The 19,049-nt window shown below is 33.0% G+C and overlaps 1 protein-coding gene across 14 annotated transcripts in view; it reads left to right on the forward strand.

The window, feature by feature from the left end:
• The window catches only part of RELCH (RAB11 binding and LisH domain, coiled-coil and HEAT repeat containing), a 121,674-nt gene that overhangs the window by 27,068 nt on the left and 75,557 nt on the right, over positions 1 to 19,049 (forward strand). For 11 of the 14 annotated variants that reach the window (XR_001897431.3, XR_002518736.2, XM_009192846.4 and 8 more), the window contains exons 3-10: positions 7,512 to 7,583; positions 7,694 to 7,749; positions 7,858 to 7,971; positions 13,843 to 14,046; positions 14,152 to 14,243; positions 14,856 to 15,149; positions 17,755 to 17,830; positions 18,844 to 18,939. Coding sequence is in view for 12 of the 14 variants with exons in the window: in XM_009192846.4 (XP_009191110.3) it covers positions 7,512 to 7,583; positions 7,694 to 7,749; positions 7,858 to 7,971; positions 13,843 to 14,046; positions 14,152 to 14,243; positions 14,856 to 15,149; positions 17,755 to 17,830; positions 18,844 to 18,939 (1,004 nt within the window). In the remaining 2 variants the exon portion in view is untranslated. Of the gene's footprint in view, positions 1 to 1,209; positions 1,328 to 7,511; positions 7,584 to 7,693; positions 7,750 to 7,857; positions 7,972 to 13,842; positions 14,047 to 14,151; positions 14,244 to 14,855; positions 15,150 to 17,754; positions 17,831 to 18,843; positions 18,940 to 19,049 lie in introns of those variants that run through there. The other 3 variants (XM_017951825.3, XM_017951826.3, XM_021930191.2) reach the window with 2 other exon arrangements.

Consider the following 19,049-nt stretch of genomic DNA (forward strand, 5'->3'; position numbering starts at 1 on the left):
CAGGAGGCAGAGGTTGCAGTGAGCCAAGATTACACCACTGCACTCCAGCCTGGGCAGGACAGAGTGAGACTCCGCCTCCCAAAAGTGTTAGATATATATATATATATATATATATATATATATATATATGATCATTAATTGTTTGGTATAATCTCTATGTCAATATAGGTAGAAGAGAAGAAGAAAGTAGAAGTTCCTCTGACCAAATTTCACTGTGTACATAACATTTTCTTTCACTGTGTAACTTTTTATTAGAAGGCAGAATAAAAGGTTGATACTCTCTCTGACCTAAAATGCTTTTGAGAGACAGGTAGTGAGCAAGGGCAGCTTAACCTGATAACCCCAGATTTGCACAACTAGGATTGAAATGTATTAAATATGTGATAATTTTGGCCTTTTTTTTTTAATTTGAGACTATCTTAAGACAGCAGACCTTACATTTTTAACCTATAGAATATACTATTTATCTTGTTTGAAGAAATAAAATAACTTTTTATTACTATACTGTGCTCATATATAAATAAATGCTGTGATTCATGTTCAGTAGGAAAAGGAGGAAGAAGAGCGTATATAATCCCAAGAAAATATCTTTCAGTCTTTTAGTGCTCATGTACCATGGCTTGTTACTGAACCAAATGTGTGAGTGTGTGGATGAAACTTTTTTTAAAAGTTTCAATTAATCATAATTCCTATTCACAAAAAGATTGTGACTCTTTGCTTTTACTTGAAAAGCCTGTCAAAAGGCCAGTAATCGGGAAAAGATAATTGTCCTCTCATCTGCCACTGAATCGCATGTAAACCTCACTAACTCCTCATGGGTTGGAGTCTTGTGCCTGTAGCTCTCCCAGGCTACTCCTGCAAGCTGGTAGCTCTACAGTTCTGGGTCTCAGAAGTGGCCCTACTCCCACAGCTCTTCTTGGCATTGCTCTGATGGAGATTCTGTGGCAACTGTGACCCTGCAGTAGGTTTGTGCCTGGGCCCCCAGGCTTCGCAATATGTTTTTTGAATTCTAGATGGAGGCTGCCATGGCCCCACAGCTCATACAGTCTACATGTCTACAGAGTCAACACCACAAGGAAGTTGCCAAAGCTTACTGCTTGTACCCTCTGGAGCTGCACCACAAGCCTCACTTGGACCTGCTGGAGTCATAGATGGAGTGGCCAAGGAGTACTGCACCAGAATGCAGGGAGCAGAGTTTTGAGGTGGCTTTGAGCAGTAAAACCACAGAGGGCACCCTGGTCCTGCCTCCCAGAACTACTCTACCCGCCTAGAACTCTGGGACTGTCATAGGAGGGACAGCCTGAAAGAGCTCTGCGATGCCTTCAAGGTCTTTCTCCCATTGTCTTGATGTCTTACCTGGCTTCCTTCTACTCATATCCTTAGAAAATGGCCACTTACCACACCCTTAGTTTGTTCTCTGAACATACCTTTTCAATCTTTACATGGACAGGCTGCAAATTTTTCAAATCTTTCCACTATTTTAATTGTAAATCCATCTCCCAATGATTTAATTTTGAAGCTTCTATGACTTAAAGTGTTAGAATATCTCATTTCAAATCTACCCAAGTTGGCAGAAGCTCTGAAATAAGCTTCTGTAGGATAACAGAATAAACTGTGTCTGTTACTATGATATGAGGGGGAAAGAAGAAGAATGAAGAGACATCTAAGAACAAACATCTGTATTCTTTTCCTATACCAATGCTGGGTAGAAGGAGCTTGTGGATAACACACTAATGAGTCTGTTTACCCACCTGGCAAATGAAGGGTCTCCTCTAACCCTTAATCAGGTGTTAATTTATGAGACAGATACTAGATTTGTTTTCAGCATCATTCTTACCACCTTTCTTGTAGATTAAAAAGTCTGGTTATTTTTTGACATCTGCACACATATTCCTTCAAAGAGGAAGGGATCTCTAAAGGAACAAATGTTTATTAAGTACCTACTGCATGTCAGGTACTATGCTAGGTGCTTTATATAAAATATTTTATTTAATCTTGTTAGGAATGCTGCAAAATAGGTCATTTTTAGGTTTATAGTTTCTATAAGCCTAGAAAACTAATGCTTATACCAAGGTTGAGAAATTTACCCAGTAGCTTACATATAGTAAGGGGCATGATCAGGATGTATCATATAGAGGTTTTATTCCAGAGCCCACAATAGATCTTTTAGTACCAGTCTGTAGCTCTGACCCATCTGTATATTCATGTGGATAGAATATTCTTGTCTTTCTTATATGAAACTATTTCACAGAGCTATTTTCTTAGAAAAGAAGTAAAATTTTAAAAACTTTTTATTTTAGCTATTTTCCATTTCTCAATTTATTTTCTGTGTGAAGTATACATTTTTATATAAAATGATTTAAGTAGTAGCAGACATTGAACCAAAATGAGTTTAATATAGGTGATTTTTCATTTTAGGTAAAAGCCTTTCTCTATGTTATTAAACAAAACTACTGTACTTAGCACATATACAATGTACCTCTTCAATTTTCTAGTTTTCTTAAAGGTAACAAGAGACATCTGTGTTCTAAATATCGAGATAGCCATTATTTAACTTATTTTAGGCATTTCGAGCATCTGCTATGTCTTAGGTACTATGTGTTAGGTTTCTATGTAGACATACAAGATAGATAACGTTTCTGCTCTTCAGAAATTTGTCTGAAATATGTCTATATCTGTCATACAGATATAAGTTCAGTACATTGGAAATGGTAATAGAGACCTTGTTGATTTTAGAACCCCCCCTATATTCCTGTTTCAGGTTCACAAGATCTATCTTTTAGCATCAGAGTCCCTGACTTTATTTGTTCTCACATCTCTATTACTGAATTACTTCCCTAGTTAACACCTTAACTCTGTTTTGAGATCTGGAGAACTAGAACTATGCTTTCTGATTTGTAGGCAACGACACTCCTGAATGCTGGTAAGATCAGTTAATGTTTCAGACAAGTATTGGAATGTCCATTTGTACTCAGCAAGTATTTGCTGAGTGCCTTCTCTATAGTTCAAGCATTATGCTGCTCTAGGAACATCAGTCAACAGTACAGACATGAAGCCTTTAGGAAGCTTACATAATCTAGTAGACATTCTAAAATGGTCTTTAGATTTTTGCTCTGAGATCATCTGTCCCTGTCTCCTGGATTAGAAGTAGCCTTCTCATTTCTTAGGTAATGGCCTGGCAGCATCCATATCCAGCCTTATCAGGATTAAATAAGCCTATTTGGCTTCTAATTTGATGTTTCTCCCTAGGTACAGATAAATCTTTTCCTTCCTATTAGCAGTACATTTTTATTTTCTTGATTTAAACCATACCTAAATCTTACTTCATAATTTTGTTGGATTTAAAATAGGATAGGTGCTCCAACAAGGCTGTAAAGAAGATAAATAGCGTTTTGAAAATAGATTTCTTGTTATTCGTCACCATGAAATTAAAATAGGCTCAGAGAGAAAAAAAGAATACATCATTGTGGTGGGTGGTTATATTTAATCTAAAAATACTAGTGATTATATGTTCATTAAATTTTTGTGGGCTGGAGAAGGAGGGTTTTATCTTTACTTTAGATTAACATTTCCGAAAGTGTATTTCACGAGAATGTTCGTTTCATAGGGGAAAAACAAAAGTGGGAAAAAAGAAACAGAATTTTGTGGTCATATAAGTTTAGAAAATCATGGTTTTCTGCATAATTTGTCAGGGTCTTTAGGGTTTTAGGTTATTGTAGTAATTTATATATTAAGTCATAAAGGTCTGAACTATGACAATTGCAGAGAGTTTAGATGAATGGTTATTTAGGGAGTTATTAAAGGTTGGAATCAGTGTGGCTTAGACATTTAATTGGTGTGAGAGTAAGGGCAAGGAATAAGTGAATAGTCATCTGCAGGTTTCCCATTTGGCCAACTGGGTAAATAATGGTGCCATTATTGGAGAGACTGCAGGAGAACCAGGTTTGAAAGGAAGATGATGAGATCCATTTAGATAAGATTGAACTAGTAATTTATGAGACATTCAAGTGGGCATGCCCAGGAGATAACCGGGTAGGTCTTTGTCTTGTGAAAATATTTTTTAAATTTTGGAGTCTTCAGAGTACTTGTGAAACTTAAAACCACAAGAGTGAAAGTCATTCCAGTGGAGTGTGTAAATTAAGAAAATGGCTAAGGATGATACATTGATAAACACCAACTTTGAGATGAGTGATAGAGGAACTCAAGCAGAAAGAACAATAATGGGAAGAATTTTATTTTAATGCTGTGGGAAAGAGGATGCTTTGTTCCCACCAAGTTGAATATAGAAAAACAAATATCTACAAACTATGGGGATTGCATCTTGCTTTCACTTATTTATTGCTAAGTCATGCCTAACAGTACTAAGTTTCTCAAGTCTATAATTGGCAGGAAGAATTTTCTAAACCTAGTAGAGGTGATGATAGTACTGCCTTAGGACTTCTGTATTATTTTAGGGATGGGATTTTATTCTAACTCACATTCTTACAAAAACTGAAAAGAGAATTTTTTCTTTTCCTACAACTGTTCTTGGATACTAAAATAAGTATTAAAACTGGGGAAGTGTTATTTCAAATCACCTTATAGTCAGGAAAAAATTCCAGAACATTCTGACTTGAAAGAAGACAACTTTACATAGCAAAGTGGATGACTCAGACCTATTGATTGGAACTCATCAATAATGAACTAGAATGGGAATGAGAAACTACTTCTTCAGACCAGTGTTATGGAAAAGATCTTTTAAAATACAGCAATATTTTGAATGTGAGCCAAAAAGAACTAAGTCTAGCAAGCATTTCAAGATAATATTAGTGATGAATTGAGTTGGACAACAAAGTATTGATATTTCATTTCTACTTTGAAATTTCACATTTCACCTTTGGTGTCTCCACATAGTTGTACATCTCATAAGTCATGAAAGCGTAACCTTTAAGCACTCAAGTGCCTCTAATATACTACAGTATTATCCATTGCAGCTTGAGAAATAACTGTTTCAACTAATCTAGAGTTGCTTATACTGACTTTTAAGTGTTAACTGTTTTGGTAAGATTATGATATGTGATGTTAATATACATCTACATCTTTGCAGTTATTACTTTAGTTCTAGTAAAATCATATTCAGCAGAGTTGGACTAGTAGAATGAGCCTCTTGGTTGTTCATTCCTGCAGCATTTTTAATAAACATACATATCCTCAAACATTTTTAGGAAGAATTACAATATTTTAAAAGTATTTGCAAGGTTGTTTGGCACAATGTCTCTCTTTACAGGATAATTAATTTTTAGCTTTAATGTTAATAAAGAAGATACATTCATGTATCTGTATATATAACACTGCTATTAACCTTTCTTTTGAAACTTTCTCATGTAACTGCAATTACTTGATCATATTATGCCTTTATAGAAATATGCTATAGATTCAAACATATGCCTTTGTCTTTTAAAGTCTATATTGTATATTAAGAAACATGCAGCAGAGTGAATTCATATTGATAAGTACTATCTTTTCAAAGCATTGGTAACTTCTAATGACATTTGGCAATATATATGTAGATGTGCATAAAAATATAAATTCTTGCCGTCTGACATGGGTTTTTCTGGCTTTCTGTGCCTTAATCATTCAGTGTTTTACTCTTGGTCACCTAAACTTTCACCAGTTGCATTTTGAGTTTTTTCCCAGTTGTGTTTTAACCAGTTTTTTTTTCTTTTTCTTTTTCTTTTTTTTCCATATTTCTATCATTCTGGCGTAGGGCACTTCTGATCTGCAATTGTTCTGTAATGTCTTAGAAAATTTTAAGTGATATCAAAAGCATGATATATGTATTTATTTTATTTAAGATACAGTTAGGTATTTTTAAATCAAAATCAATTGCCTAGAGTTTTAAAATGTTAAAAAAAAAAGTAAACCAACATGCTGTGTGTAAACCTATTCTGTACTTACCTTACACACTGAATGTGTCCAGTCTTACTTCAATGCAACTCTAAGAGTTTCCGGAAGTGTAAATGTTAAGAAAAATGTTTAACTTTGTTGCACAGAAGTATTTGCAGATCAGCATTGCTGACTACCAAAAAACATATAGTAACATACAACGTCATCTGATTTTTAGTGGTGCTTCCATGTTGCTGCAGTTAAATTCTGTGCATCAAAATAATTGGCCTTTGTGTACTAGATGTGATTCAATTACATCTTGTTTTTATTGAAAATGTGCAAACTGAGTGAATCCTAATTTTTCCATATATTTTTATAGCCGTGGTTCTGATAACATCTCATTTGGCATCTTTTTTCTGTGTATTAGTCAGTTAGGAAAAAATTGCATCTTTAAGATGAAACCTTAAGTTCCAGTTTTTATGCAGAATGATTTAACTACTATAATTTCTTAATATTCATTTGTGGCAAAGATCACTTAATTTTCCCAGAGCTTTACTTCTTGGAAATATATTTTTTTCTCGTCTAACCTTGGCTTTTTCTTCAGCACAGTAATTACACATTTTAAGAAAAATCCCCAGTTGAGACACACATAGTTAAATCTCACTCGTGATGAAACATTTTAAAGAGCTTATTAAAATGTTTCTCAATATTCATATTTATGACATAGTCACTATGTGATAATAGGAGAAATTATGAGTTTCACTAGTACCTCTTAACATGAACAAATTTATTAGAAGAGTTATCAGAAACTTTGATATTCTACTTAGTCCTACTCAGTATCCTTAGAAAACTATACTTTTAGAAATGTACACATTCATTTGCTATAGAATTATCTTAATTAGAAATTAAAAGTGAAACTATTTCTTTCCTGTGGCTCTAAATGAAAAATAAAACCCTTTGGGTTTTGGGTTTTTATTACTTTTTTGATATGTGTTTGACATATCTATGTTTGTTTTTAGAAAACATACTCTTGTTTGTAGAAAAATATATAGGCATCATGACATTTGTTAAATATTTAAACCATATTCCTTCAACATCCTAACAAAGGAATCTATTCACTAACGTTTCTGTATGTTGATTTATAACATTATTCTAGACAATGCATTTTAAATTAAGTTTTGTAAAAAAAAAAAAAAAAATCCTAAGTTTTCTCTTTTTAAGAATATTTGCTTGGGCTTCATCTAATTTTTACCTTATCTCCTAAAATTATGTCACCTGAACACATCCATTACATTTCTTACCTAGACTGAATAAAGCAGAAGTACCCAGATTATTAATATTTTTATTTATTTAAACGAGAGTATGCCATAGATTTTATTTTTAAATAGAACTATTCCTTGTCAGACAGCTAGAACATTGGATAATAACCCCCTGAATTCTACTAAAACTATGGAAAACATTCACCAGTTTGCTTGCAAATCAACTCTGCTGCATGCGTTCACAAGTTTCACAAAGATTGCATGCTTTCTGTTTTCAATACAAATTGTATTTTTTTTTCACACCCATCCTTGCTTTTTATTTTTTAATTTTTGTTTCCCTTTTCTTGGTTGGATGCCTTTGTGTGTTTATTCCAAATCCCTGTCCAGTCCTGGAGTTTGAACTACGGAAAGCCAAGGAGACCATTCAGGCCCTCCGAGCCAACCTGACAAAGGCCGCAGGTGGTGTACATAAAACTTTTTTGAGACTTTTCAACTTTGACAATGTAGAAGTAGCAGAGATATTTTACAATGTAAAATAGTAAAATCGTATTTATGTTTTTTTCCACCAGAACATGAAGTTCCTTTACAGGAACGCAAAAATTACAAATCAAGTCCTGAAATTCAGGTGAGTGATGGAAGACAAATGTAAAATTATCTTCCACATAAAATGGTAACATAAATATTGAAGGAGGAAAACTTATGATTTCCTGTTTGCCTCTTATTTTGCTTCCAGGAGCCAATCAAACCTCTTGAAAAGAGAGCTCTAAACTTCTTAGTCAATGAATTTTTATTGAAGAATAACTACAAGCTTACATCAATAACCTTTTCAGATGAAAACGATGATCAGGTAAAGTTACTTTTTATTTTTACAATAATTTTTTTTTACACTTATAATTCACTTTCTCTTGTACATAGTTTCTTTTTTTTTTTTTTTTTTCTTGTAAGTTATTATATAGTAAAATTCTACAAGGCTAGTTACCAGAAACAGCAGTCTCTTGCCTACCTAGTCTATTAATTCTATTAGCTTACAGATTTTATTCTTTCCCTGTTGCTTTCTACATAAAGACTTTTCATTCTTTCTAGATTCCTTTTTACCACTCCTCAGGGACTATATGGTCCACTCATTTTTGCATATATTCATAAAGTATGCTTTTTAAAGACATATACTTGATAGTATAGGTTATTGTATACTTATAAATCCAGTTTAACTATAAACCTCCTCAATTGCACTGTAACAATTAAGATATTAGATAAATATATGACAGTATTTAAGAGAGTGTATGGTAAATGAGAGTGAGAAAATCAGCTGTGTCTCTCTGAATAGGGGCCAATTTTAGAACTTTATTATTATTATTATTATTTTCCTGATAAAATGTTTTAAGCAAAAAAGATGTCTTATTTTAGTGTCATCTCTCAAATGGAATATTTTGACTTCTTAGTGCTAATGGATCGGTTTGAATCTTGTACTTTAAAAAAGTAAATGCCAGCAAATTTATTATGTAGGAATCTGAAGGCCATGATTTTAAATCAAGATTATTCTGTTGGTTCGTAAAATCTCCTATAGATCCTTTAGCAAAAATAGAAATTTTCTTAGTAAGATAGTTCAGTTCTCTCCTCAGTTATTAGAATATATTTGGCAAAATTAAATGCAATAAGTATCTAGTTATTTTTTATTCAACGGTAGCATCACTGAACATGTGCTATGTAAGAGACATTAAACTAATATTTAACTAACATGAGTATTATGCAATGCTATACTATGGTTATAGTTTGGGATAATCGTGTTTTTTAAATGATCGACTAAACAGCGAATAGGAAAGATTTTGAATATGTGAGAAACATTGAGAGGTCAAAAAGAACACAGAAAAGGAGGAAAAGAGGAGCAAAAAATAGATGGAATACATAGAAAATAGATAATAAAATGGTTAGATTAAAACCTAGCTCTATCAGTATTCACTGTAAATGTAAATGATTAGTCCTTCTCGAATAAAAATCAGAAATTAGAGATGTCAACAATGCTCTCTCAATAATTAATAGAACGAGTCAACAGAAAATCATTTAGGATGTAGAAGACTTGTGCTACATTATCAACCAATTGGGCATAATTACAATTTATAAAATACTTCATCCTTCAACAGTGAATACATACTCTTTTTAAATTCAAATGGTTCACTTACAAAGGTAGACCATATTATGGGTTATAAAACAAGTCTTAAGATGGTGAAATTAAACTAGCAATTAGTAACAAAGTTATTTCCAAATAATGCGTGAGTTAAAAAAGAAATTTAAAGGGAAATCATAAAGTATTTTGAACTGAGTGAAGATGAAAACAAAACATATCAAAATTTGTGGGATATAACTAAAATAGCACTTAGAGGGAAATTCATAGCACTAAATGTCTATACAAGAAAAGAAAACATTTCAAATCAGTGAAATCAAGTTCTGCCTTAAGAAACTAAAAAAAGAAAACCAAGTGAAACCCAAAGTAAGTAGAAGAAAGGAAATAATAAAGATGATAGCACAAGTCGATACAGGCAGCAGAAAACAATAGAGAAAAATTAAATAACAAACAAGTAGTCCTTTGAGAAGATCAATAAAATTGATAAACCTCTTGCCTAACTGATTAAGAAAAAAAGAGAAGATACAAATTACCAAAATCAACAATGAGCAAGGTTACATCACTACAGATTTCACTTATATTAAAAGAATAATAAAAGAATGTTATGAACAACTTTTCTTGTAAGAAGACAACTGCCAAAACACACTCAAGAAGAAATAGATTATTTGAAGGGCTTTATATTTATTAAAGAAATAAAATCTGTAGTTAAAAATAATCCTACAAAGAAAACTCCAGGTCTGGATGGCTTCACTTGCGAATTTGACCAAACATTGAAGGAAGAAGTAATACAAACTCTTCTAGAAATTAAAGGTAAGGGAATATCTCCTGACTCATTCAATGAGACCAGCATACTTCTGATATCAAAACCAGAGAAAGACCCTGCAAACAAATAAAATTACAGACTCATTTCCTTTATGAATATAGATATAGAAATTATACATAACATTTTAGCAAATCAAATTAAACAAAATGTTAAAAGGACAATTCATTATGACCAAATGAGGTTTATCCCAGGAATATAAGGTTGAGTTAATATCCAAAAATCAGTCATCATAATTCATCATATTAAAAAGAAAATAATATAATCATCTGAGAAGATGCAGAAAAGGCGTTTGACTCAATCCAATATCCATTCTCTTTTAAAACTTTAAAGAAATTAGAAATAGAGGGACATTTCCCCAACTGATAGAGGACGTTTATAGAAAGCCTATCACTAACATCATTCTTTTTTTTTCTTTTTTCTTGAATTATTATACTTAAAGTTCTAGGGTAGATGTGCACAACGTGCAGGTTTGATACATAGGTAAACATGTGCCATATTGGTTTGCTGCACCCATCACCTCGTCATTTACATTAGGCATTTCTCCCAACGCTATCCCTCCCTCAGCTCCTCATGCCCCGACAGGCCCTAGTGTGTGATATTCCCTGCCACGTGTCCAAGTGATCTCATTGTTCAGTTCCCACCTATGAATGAAAACATGTGGTGCTTGATTTTCTGTGCTTGTGATAGTTTGCTGAGAATGATGATTTCCAGCTTTATCCATGTCCCTGCAAAGGACATGAACTCATCCTTTTTTTGACTGCATAGTATCCCACACTAACATCATTCTTAATGATGAAAGATGAAGACAAAACAAGAACATTTATTCTCACTACTTCTATTCAGCGTCATACTGAAGATTCTAGCTAGTGCAATAAGGCAAGAAAAAGTAATTCAAGCACACATTTTGGAAAGGAAGAAATAACAGTCCTTATTCACCAATGACATAATCGTGTGTATAGAAAATCCTATAGACTCTCCAAAAAAGGTACAAAAACTAAGTGATTTTAGCAAGGTTGTAGGAAACAAGGTAAGTATACAAAAACCTATCGGATGTTATGTTAGCAACAACCAATTGGAAATCAAATTTTTTAAAATATCATGTTCAATAGTATTAAAAAATAGGAAATAACTTAGGAATAAATCTGACAGACAGCTTCTACACTGAAAACTACTTAACATGCTAAGATAAATTAAAGAGACTTAAATGAAGAGATATTGTGCTCATGGACCAGAAAACCCAACATTGTCAAGGTAACGATTTTGATTTGTATTTTCAGTGAAATCTGAATCTCACTTTTCACTGGCATTTTTGTGGAAAGTAATGAATTTTTTCTAAAATTCATATGAAAAGGAAACAGCGAAACAACTTTAATAAAGAAAAACAAATTTGGAAGACCTAAACTACCTGGCTTCAAGTCTTAAAAGATATTATAGTAAAGACAGTGTCATACTGGTATGTAGACAAATAAATTGATGAAACAGAATAGAGTCCAGAGATGGACTTACACATAGATGATCTCTTGAATTCTGACAAAATGCAAAATACCTTCCATGCGGAAAGGGTAGTCTTTTTTTTAACAAATGGTAATGGAACCATCTGCCCAAAAAAAATAAACATCAAACCATACCATATATAAAAATTAACTCAAAATGGAGCATATACTTAAATATAGATCCTAAAAAGCTGTAAGGCTTCTAGAGGAAAACAGGGGAAAAAATCACTGCAGGCTTGGAAGATAGGTAAAAGATTTATTAGATATGACACAAAAAGCATGATGTTCTCTGTCAGATTTGCTCTCATCAAAATTAATAACTTCTGCTCTTTGGAAGCCACTTTTAAGTGAATGAGAAGACCAAGAGGGTGAAAATATTGCAAGTAACATATCTGATAAAGGAGTTATATCCAAAATTTATAAAGTACTCTCTAAACTTAATAATAGAAAATTAATCCATTTTTTAAAAGAATGGACAAAAAATTTAAACAGGTGCTTCACCAAGGAAGTTATATAGGTGGAAAATAAGCACGTGAAAAAGATTCTCAACATTTGTATTCATTAGAGAAATGCAAATTCAATCACACTGAGATACCACAACACATTAATTGGAATGTTTAGCTAAGACTGTATGAAGTTTTGGCAAGGATAATGGAGCCACTAGAAATTATTTCTAGTTCTAAGCTCAAGGTAGATACGTCTTAAATTTTGGATGAATGATAGATAAATGGGCATTTGAATTATGTGTGATGTTCATTTAATAAGTTTTTTCTTTTTTTTAAGCTAAAAGTTGTTTAGTTCTTGTTGTGGGCCAAGCACTGTGTTAAGGCTTTTATATACATTTAATTTATCCTTACAAAAATGCTAAGAGGTAATAAATATTTTACCCATTTTACAGATGACCAGTTTAAGCCTCCTTCAAATTAATTTGTAACAGTGATAGTGGAGAAAGATACAAATTCCATACTTCATGTGGTTTTCTCTAAAGCCCCCCACTTGTAATACTCATATCTGCCTCAGGTTTAGTCCTCAATAATAGCTATCTCATTATTCAAATAAACCATCAAAGGAATAAGAATATCACATTTAGAATGTTCAAATTAGTATGTCAATTTCTCATGGAGGTTCTCATAGGTTATAATATATCAAATTAGTACTAAATTCTGAGATAGTGGAGGAAGACAGAATGGTGAGAGAATGTATTTACATGCAGTTGATTACTCAGCAACTTTATAAAGCTCTTCTGAAGATCTTTGCCTATAGAATGCTTAAGTTGCTATGCTTTTTTCTACTTTTAATAAAACTGTGTTAGAGTCAATAAAACTGTTGAACATGTTTTAATACACAACAAATTGAAGAGTAGCTATTTGGATTCTGAAAATTGCCAGAAGCATTTTTAATAATATGAATTATATTCAAACATTTATAGCAAGAAGACATGCAGATTAAATTGTTTCCTTGCCCACTAGAGATTACACTAATGTATTAAGTTGGAGTAATAAAGGAAGAACAAAATTGATTTCTTTGAGTTTACTTATAACCTATAAATAATAGGTACAATTTATGTACTGAGACTTCCTTAATCTAGACATGTTTTATGATGTCATGCAAATATTTGAGCATGTTTTATAACCTTAAAGTTAATATAAAACAAAGTAAAAGGAGTTTATATTTTTAAGAGATATAATAAAAAATTGTGTAACATTTTGATACCTAAGACAATTAAACCTATTTATCTAGAAGCTGAGGAAACTTACAAGAATAATATTGGATAGTGGAAAGTATAAAATAAATTTAAGAATGTCATTTACTAACTTGGAACATACACTTTGATATTATAACAAAATTATGATTATATTGGGTTTTCAGTATATTCACAGAGGCTGACTGTGGTGGCTCACACCTGTAATCTCAACACTTTGGGAGGCCAAGGTGGGAGGATTGCTTAAAGCAAGGTGTTTGAGACCATCCTGGGCAACAAAGCAAGACCCCATCTCTACAAAAAAAAATGTTTCTTAATTGGTTCGGCATGGTGGCGGGTGTTTGTAGTTTCAGCTACTTGGAAGGCTGAGGTGGGAGGCTCACTTGAGCCCAGGAGTTTGAGGCTACAGTGAGCTGTCTATGATTGTGCCACTGTACTCCAGCCTGCATAACACAGCAGGACCCTGTCTAAAAACAAAACAAAAACAAAAACAAGGTATTAGCAATAATAATATGAATTTCAAAAATGCAAGATAAAATTTCCTCGAAGATTTTTTTATGTTATCATTTTTTATCTTTTAGGATTTTGAATTATGGGATGATGTAGGATTAAACATTCCAAAACCTCCAGACTTATTGCAACTCTACCGAGATTTTGGAAATCATCAAGTGACTGGAAAAGATCTTGTAGATGTGGCCAGTGGAGTAGAAGAAGATGAATTAGAGGCCCTTACACCAATTATAAGCAACCTTCCTCCAACTCTTGAAACTCCCCAGCCTGCAGAGGTGAGAGATAGCAACTAATTAGTCAAGTCCACAAAAAGTATTTAAACTATGTAAAAGCATACAGTGAGATCTTGAGTTTCTGTTTTTCTCCTGTTTTGATTTTAGAACTCCATGTTAGTACAGAAATTAGAAGATAAAATTAGTTTGTTAAATAGTGAGAAGTGGTCATTGATGGAGCAAATCAGAAGACTTAAAAGGTGAGTACTTGATCATCATTCCTAAAAATCCTCTTAAGGTGTTTAAAGGTATTGGCAAGTTATGCAAATATAGGAAACAATATTCCAGTTGTAAGGCATAATGGCTTCACATTTTAATACTTCTGAAAGAAAGTTTTATAATTGTTTAATATATTTAAAATAGTAATAGGTATTTTTTCCCAAAACAAGTTACTAAATCAATATGGTGATCTTACAATCAATTGTGTCTTGACACTAAGAAATAAGATATTTTGATTTCTCCTCCATTAGTTGTACGTATTTCCCATTCATTATTCCGTTTAGTTCTTATAATAATTCTGTGGGTTTGAGGGAGTTATTCCCAGTTTGCAAATGAATAAAAGAAATTTAAGTGCCAATCAAAATCAGGGTTTTTAAGGCCATTTTTATGCTTCATTCTTAAGTTTATAGCTACATTTTTAGGTATATGAAGCATCAGTGAATATTGCATAAAAAAGATTTATCATTTGCCAACCATTTGCTACTAATACTTTTAAATATACTTTTAAAACATTAAACCCATTATGAGATTTATGCTAGTTTTCAAAAATACAGTTGTCCTCTGGTGATTTCTCTTAATTTCTCTTTCTACAGTGAAATGGACTTCCTCAAAAATGAACACTTTGCCATCCCAGCAGTTTGTGACTCTGTTCAGCCTTCTTTGGATCAGTTGCCCCACAAAGACTCTGAGGACAGTGGACAGCATCCAGATGTAAATAGTTCAGACAAGGAGAAAAACACAGACATCCATCTTTCAATATCAGATGAAACTGATTCCACTATTCCTAAACAGAATTCCCCAAATTCATTCCCCAGGAGAGAAAGAGAAGGAATGCCACCTTCTTCTCCATCAAGTAAAAACACAGTTCATTTTGATAAACCCAATAGGTTAGTATGCCTCCTATATTTTGAAATGCATCTTTCAGCTATTTAGTGTGTGTCAAATGGGAAGAGCTACTGTTTTTATTTAAACTGCTTTTTGTAGATCAAATATATGAATTTTTCTATTTAACATGAACTTAACACATAGCAGAGTAGTTGTCACAAAAAAAGTCACAAAATTATTAGTTACTAAATTAAATTAAATCAAAAAGGAATTACCCATCAATGGGCTAGGTTCTATCTTAGCTAAGTACTTAAACCCGTAACTAATATGTTATTACTGTGTGCTACAAACACCCAGTGCTTTTTTCTGTATCCTTTAGTCATTTTCAGACTCAGAGGAATATTTTGGTGCTGCATAGTTGCCTATGTTAAAGAAGGAATAATTTTTGCTCCTAGTTTTTTTTTTGTTGTTTTTTTTTTTTTTGTCTGTGTCTGCCTCCATTACAAATATTACATCATTAGTATTCTTTTAATTCATATGTTTAATTTATATTGGGTTACAGAATTCACAGATGACAAAAACCATGGTCCCTGTACTTTGTGATTATGTTTCTTAGTGGAGGGGACAAAATATAATTTTAAAACTCTTAGATTATAATTAAAAAATATTTTTAAGAAAGGAATATTACTGAGCTCTTTTTATATGTCACACAGAATTCTCAATGCTTTATGTATATTAACTCATTTAAGTCTTATGGTGCATTTTCAGCCACAAGGTCATACTTCATTTCCTATTAAATAGAGAGATGTTATGCCTACTATGAGCGTGTAATAGAAAAGCACAACTAATTTGCTTCAAACTTATAGGTCCTCATTATTACTAAGCAGTATTGGATTTTTATTTAAGTAAAGCTTTTCACTCATGAACCACAACTTTTTCTGTGTATAGTAGGGGTGTGTGTGTGTGCATGTGTGTCTGTCTGTCTGTCTGTGTTGGTCACAGAATTGAAACAGACATGGCCCAAACCTCAAACCTTATAGTATGAGAGAGACAGACAAGCGATAACAGTAAGGTATGAAAAGCAGTATAACAAAATAAGTTCAGCTTGCTTTGGGAACATGTAATCAAGGCACTAACCTAGTCTTCAGAGCAGGAAGGTTTCATAGAAGTGTCATCCAAGATTTGAAAACTATGTAAGAGTTAACAAGCAAAGAGGTAAAAGAAAGAGGGTTCCCATGTGCACAAACAAAACAGTGCTTTAGGGGAACAAAGAAGGACTTAGTAAGGCTTAAGCAAATAATGCTAGTGAAAGGAAGGATAGAAGACAAAGTTGGAGAAATAAGCAAAGTCTAAGAAGTCATGTAAGCTTGCATTAATTCATTGTAGAGGTTGGGACATGATGGTATCTAAGCTTTAGAAAGGGTCCTCTGAGCTAGAGGTAATTGGAAGGTAGCAAGACTGGGAGCAAGGAAACTATACGGGTGTATGTTGGAAGAACCCAAGTAAGAAATGATGGAGGCCTGTTCTATATTGAAACATTGGTAATGGGAAGGGAAAGAAGTATATGGATCTGCAAGATTATTAGAATCTGCAAGATTATTAGAAGTTGAAAGACTGAATGGATTTGGGGTAAAAATAAAGGGAAGGAAGCCAGGGACGATGGCATTTGCCTCTAATCCCAGCTACTTAGGAGGCTGAGATGGAAGAATCGCTTGAGCCCAGGAGTTCTAGACAGCATGGGCAATACAGCAAGACCCCGTCTCAAAAAAAAGGATCAAGCCTGATTTGAGGTTTCTGACTTGGGCAAGTGGAAGGATTATGGTCCCCCTCTGAGGGAATATGAGAGGAGCATAAAACAGCAAAAGGCTCAAGCTTTGGTACAGTACTCTATAATCATAGAAATTACTGAGCGCCACTTTGTGGTGTATACTAAATAAGCTTTATTATCTAATTGTTGATGTTAGCCTTTTCTTTGCAGATTTAACACATAAAGTACAACTCATAGTCATAATTTCATGAATAATACTACATAGAGACTGGTAGTGTTTTAGAAATATAATGTTTTAACCTCCTTTATTAAACATAAATAGGCTAATATTTTCAACTGCAAACAGAAACTTTCTTTAAAATGTATCATGAATATTGAATGAGCTGCGCCTCCATTTATCTTTAGACTTATTGTATGTGGTTTTCTAATACTCAGATTTATCATTAGCTATATATATCTGCAAAATTTTAATTCCTCTCAGCAATATACCAGGTCAACCTTTGTATCCACTTTACCTTTCTGTTTATCTTTTTGGGACCATAGAGAATTGGGGTTGGAGAAAGTCCTTATTTCAGATTTTCAAATCAGTTCTATAGTCATTGATCTACTATACCACTTTAGGTTTGATCCACTAACTGTAACTGCCATTTTTTCACATAACATCAAATTACTGCAAGAACACCAGTTACTATTGATTTTTTTTCTTCTAAGTGACCTATATAAGTAAGTTTCTCCAGTGAAGTGTTCTTCAAGTCACTGATGGCTCAGAAATCTGATTAGCATTTGTGGGGTAGGATTAATGCTGGAATGGAAGTTATAATATGTAACTTAAATTTCTCCTTAAATGTCAATGGTAATTATTTGATATTGTCTCTTTTTCATACAACATTTTCTTCTAGGAAATTGTCTCCTGCATTCCATCAAGCACTACTCTCTTTTTGTCGAATGTCAGCAGATAGTCGTTTAGGATACGAGGTAAATTATACCACCTATTTCCACAACTTTTTAAAAACATTCTACTGTTTTTCTTCTTTTTAGTTTCTCTTCTACAGAAGCATCTGTGATAAGGCTATATTTCAAATGCAAATCCATTATTTAAAAGAATGCTGTAAGATATAGTTCCTAACATTTTTAACTTTTAAGTAAAGTAGTTGATTATTTCTGTTTTTTGTATTAACATTGAAGGGACCTTTTATAAACTCTGTTTTTAGTAGTATGTCTAATGACAGCATCTCTTAGATATAATTCAGAAAACCAACTTAAGTGTACACTGTTTATATATTAATTGTCTATTTAAATTACTCCATTATTTTCATTTCATTAGGAGTGGTTATGTCCAATAGTTGAGTTTATTAGCTTGCATATTAGTTTTTCTCAACTATTTTGTATTTATTTTTGCAGATTGGTCTTGAGGGGGTATTTTATTATTATTGTTTTTTCTTACCTCTGTACTCACTCCTCCTTTTCTAGCTGTTTTGTGTTTCATTTCACTTGATTTCCCATGGGCTTGTGTTCCACAATGCTATTGAGAATATCACAGAGCTAGTTAGAGGATGGTTTGGATGCACTCTGGCAATCCTCATTGTAAGACTGGATCACCTTCCGTAGCCTACGCCTTGTATTTCCAAGTTCTTTGTACAGATTATCACTATCGCTACTGGTTGTAGCTTTGTGAGCATCTCTTCATGGACAAAAAGAAACATTGAGGCTGCCCTACTCCTGTGCTATCCCCCCTACTTCTTCCCAGAAATGAAGCCCATTAGGTCTTCTTGGCTTCACCCTTGATTTTAATGGTATTTTAAATCTGTTTCTAGCCCAAAGAAATATTGATGTTGATTGGAGCACTGTTGCTGTTGTTGTTGTTATTATAAGTTAAAATATTGGAATGTGTGTTTAGAGCAGAGGTGTCAGGACCTAACAAATGAACTTTGCTATATTATTGTGCACAGAAGTTCTCCACTATCATTGTTTATTATTTGGTTTTCTAGGTGTCTCGTATTGCAGATAGTGAAAAAAGCGTTATGTTAATGCTGGGACGCTGCCTGCCACACATTGTTCCCAATGTGCTATTGGCAAAGAGGGAGGTAAGACACATAAAAGTATTTTCGTCCCAGTAATCCCATCATGTTGTCCATTTTTTGTCATTTTGAAGTTGAGTGTTATATTTTTATTTTCTTAAAGTCTATTACTTGCA

The sequence above is a fragment of the Papio anubis genome, chromosome 19, assembly GCF_008728515.1.
Source record: "Papio anubis isolate 15944 chromosome 19, Panubis1.0, whole genome shotgun sequence".
In the NCBI taxonomy this organism is placed as follows: domain Eukaryota; kingdom Metazoa; phylum Chordata; class Mammalia; order Primates; family Cercopithecidae; genus Papio; species Papio anubis.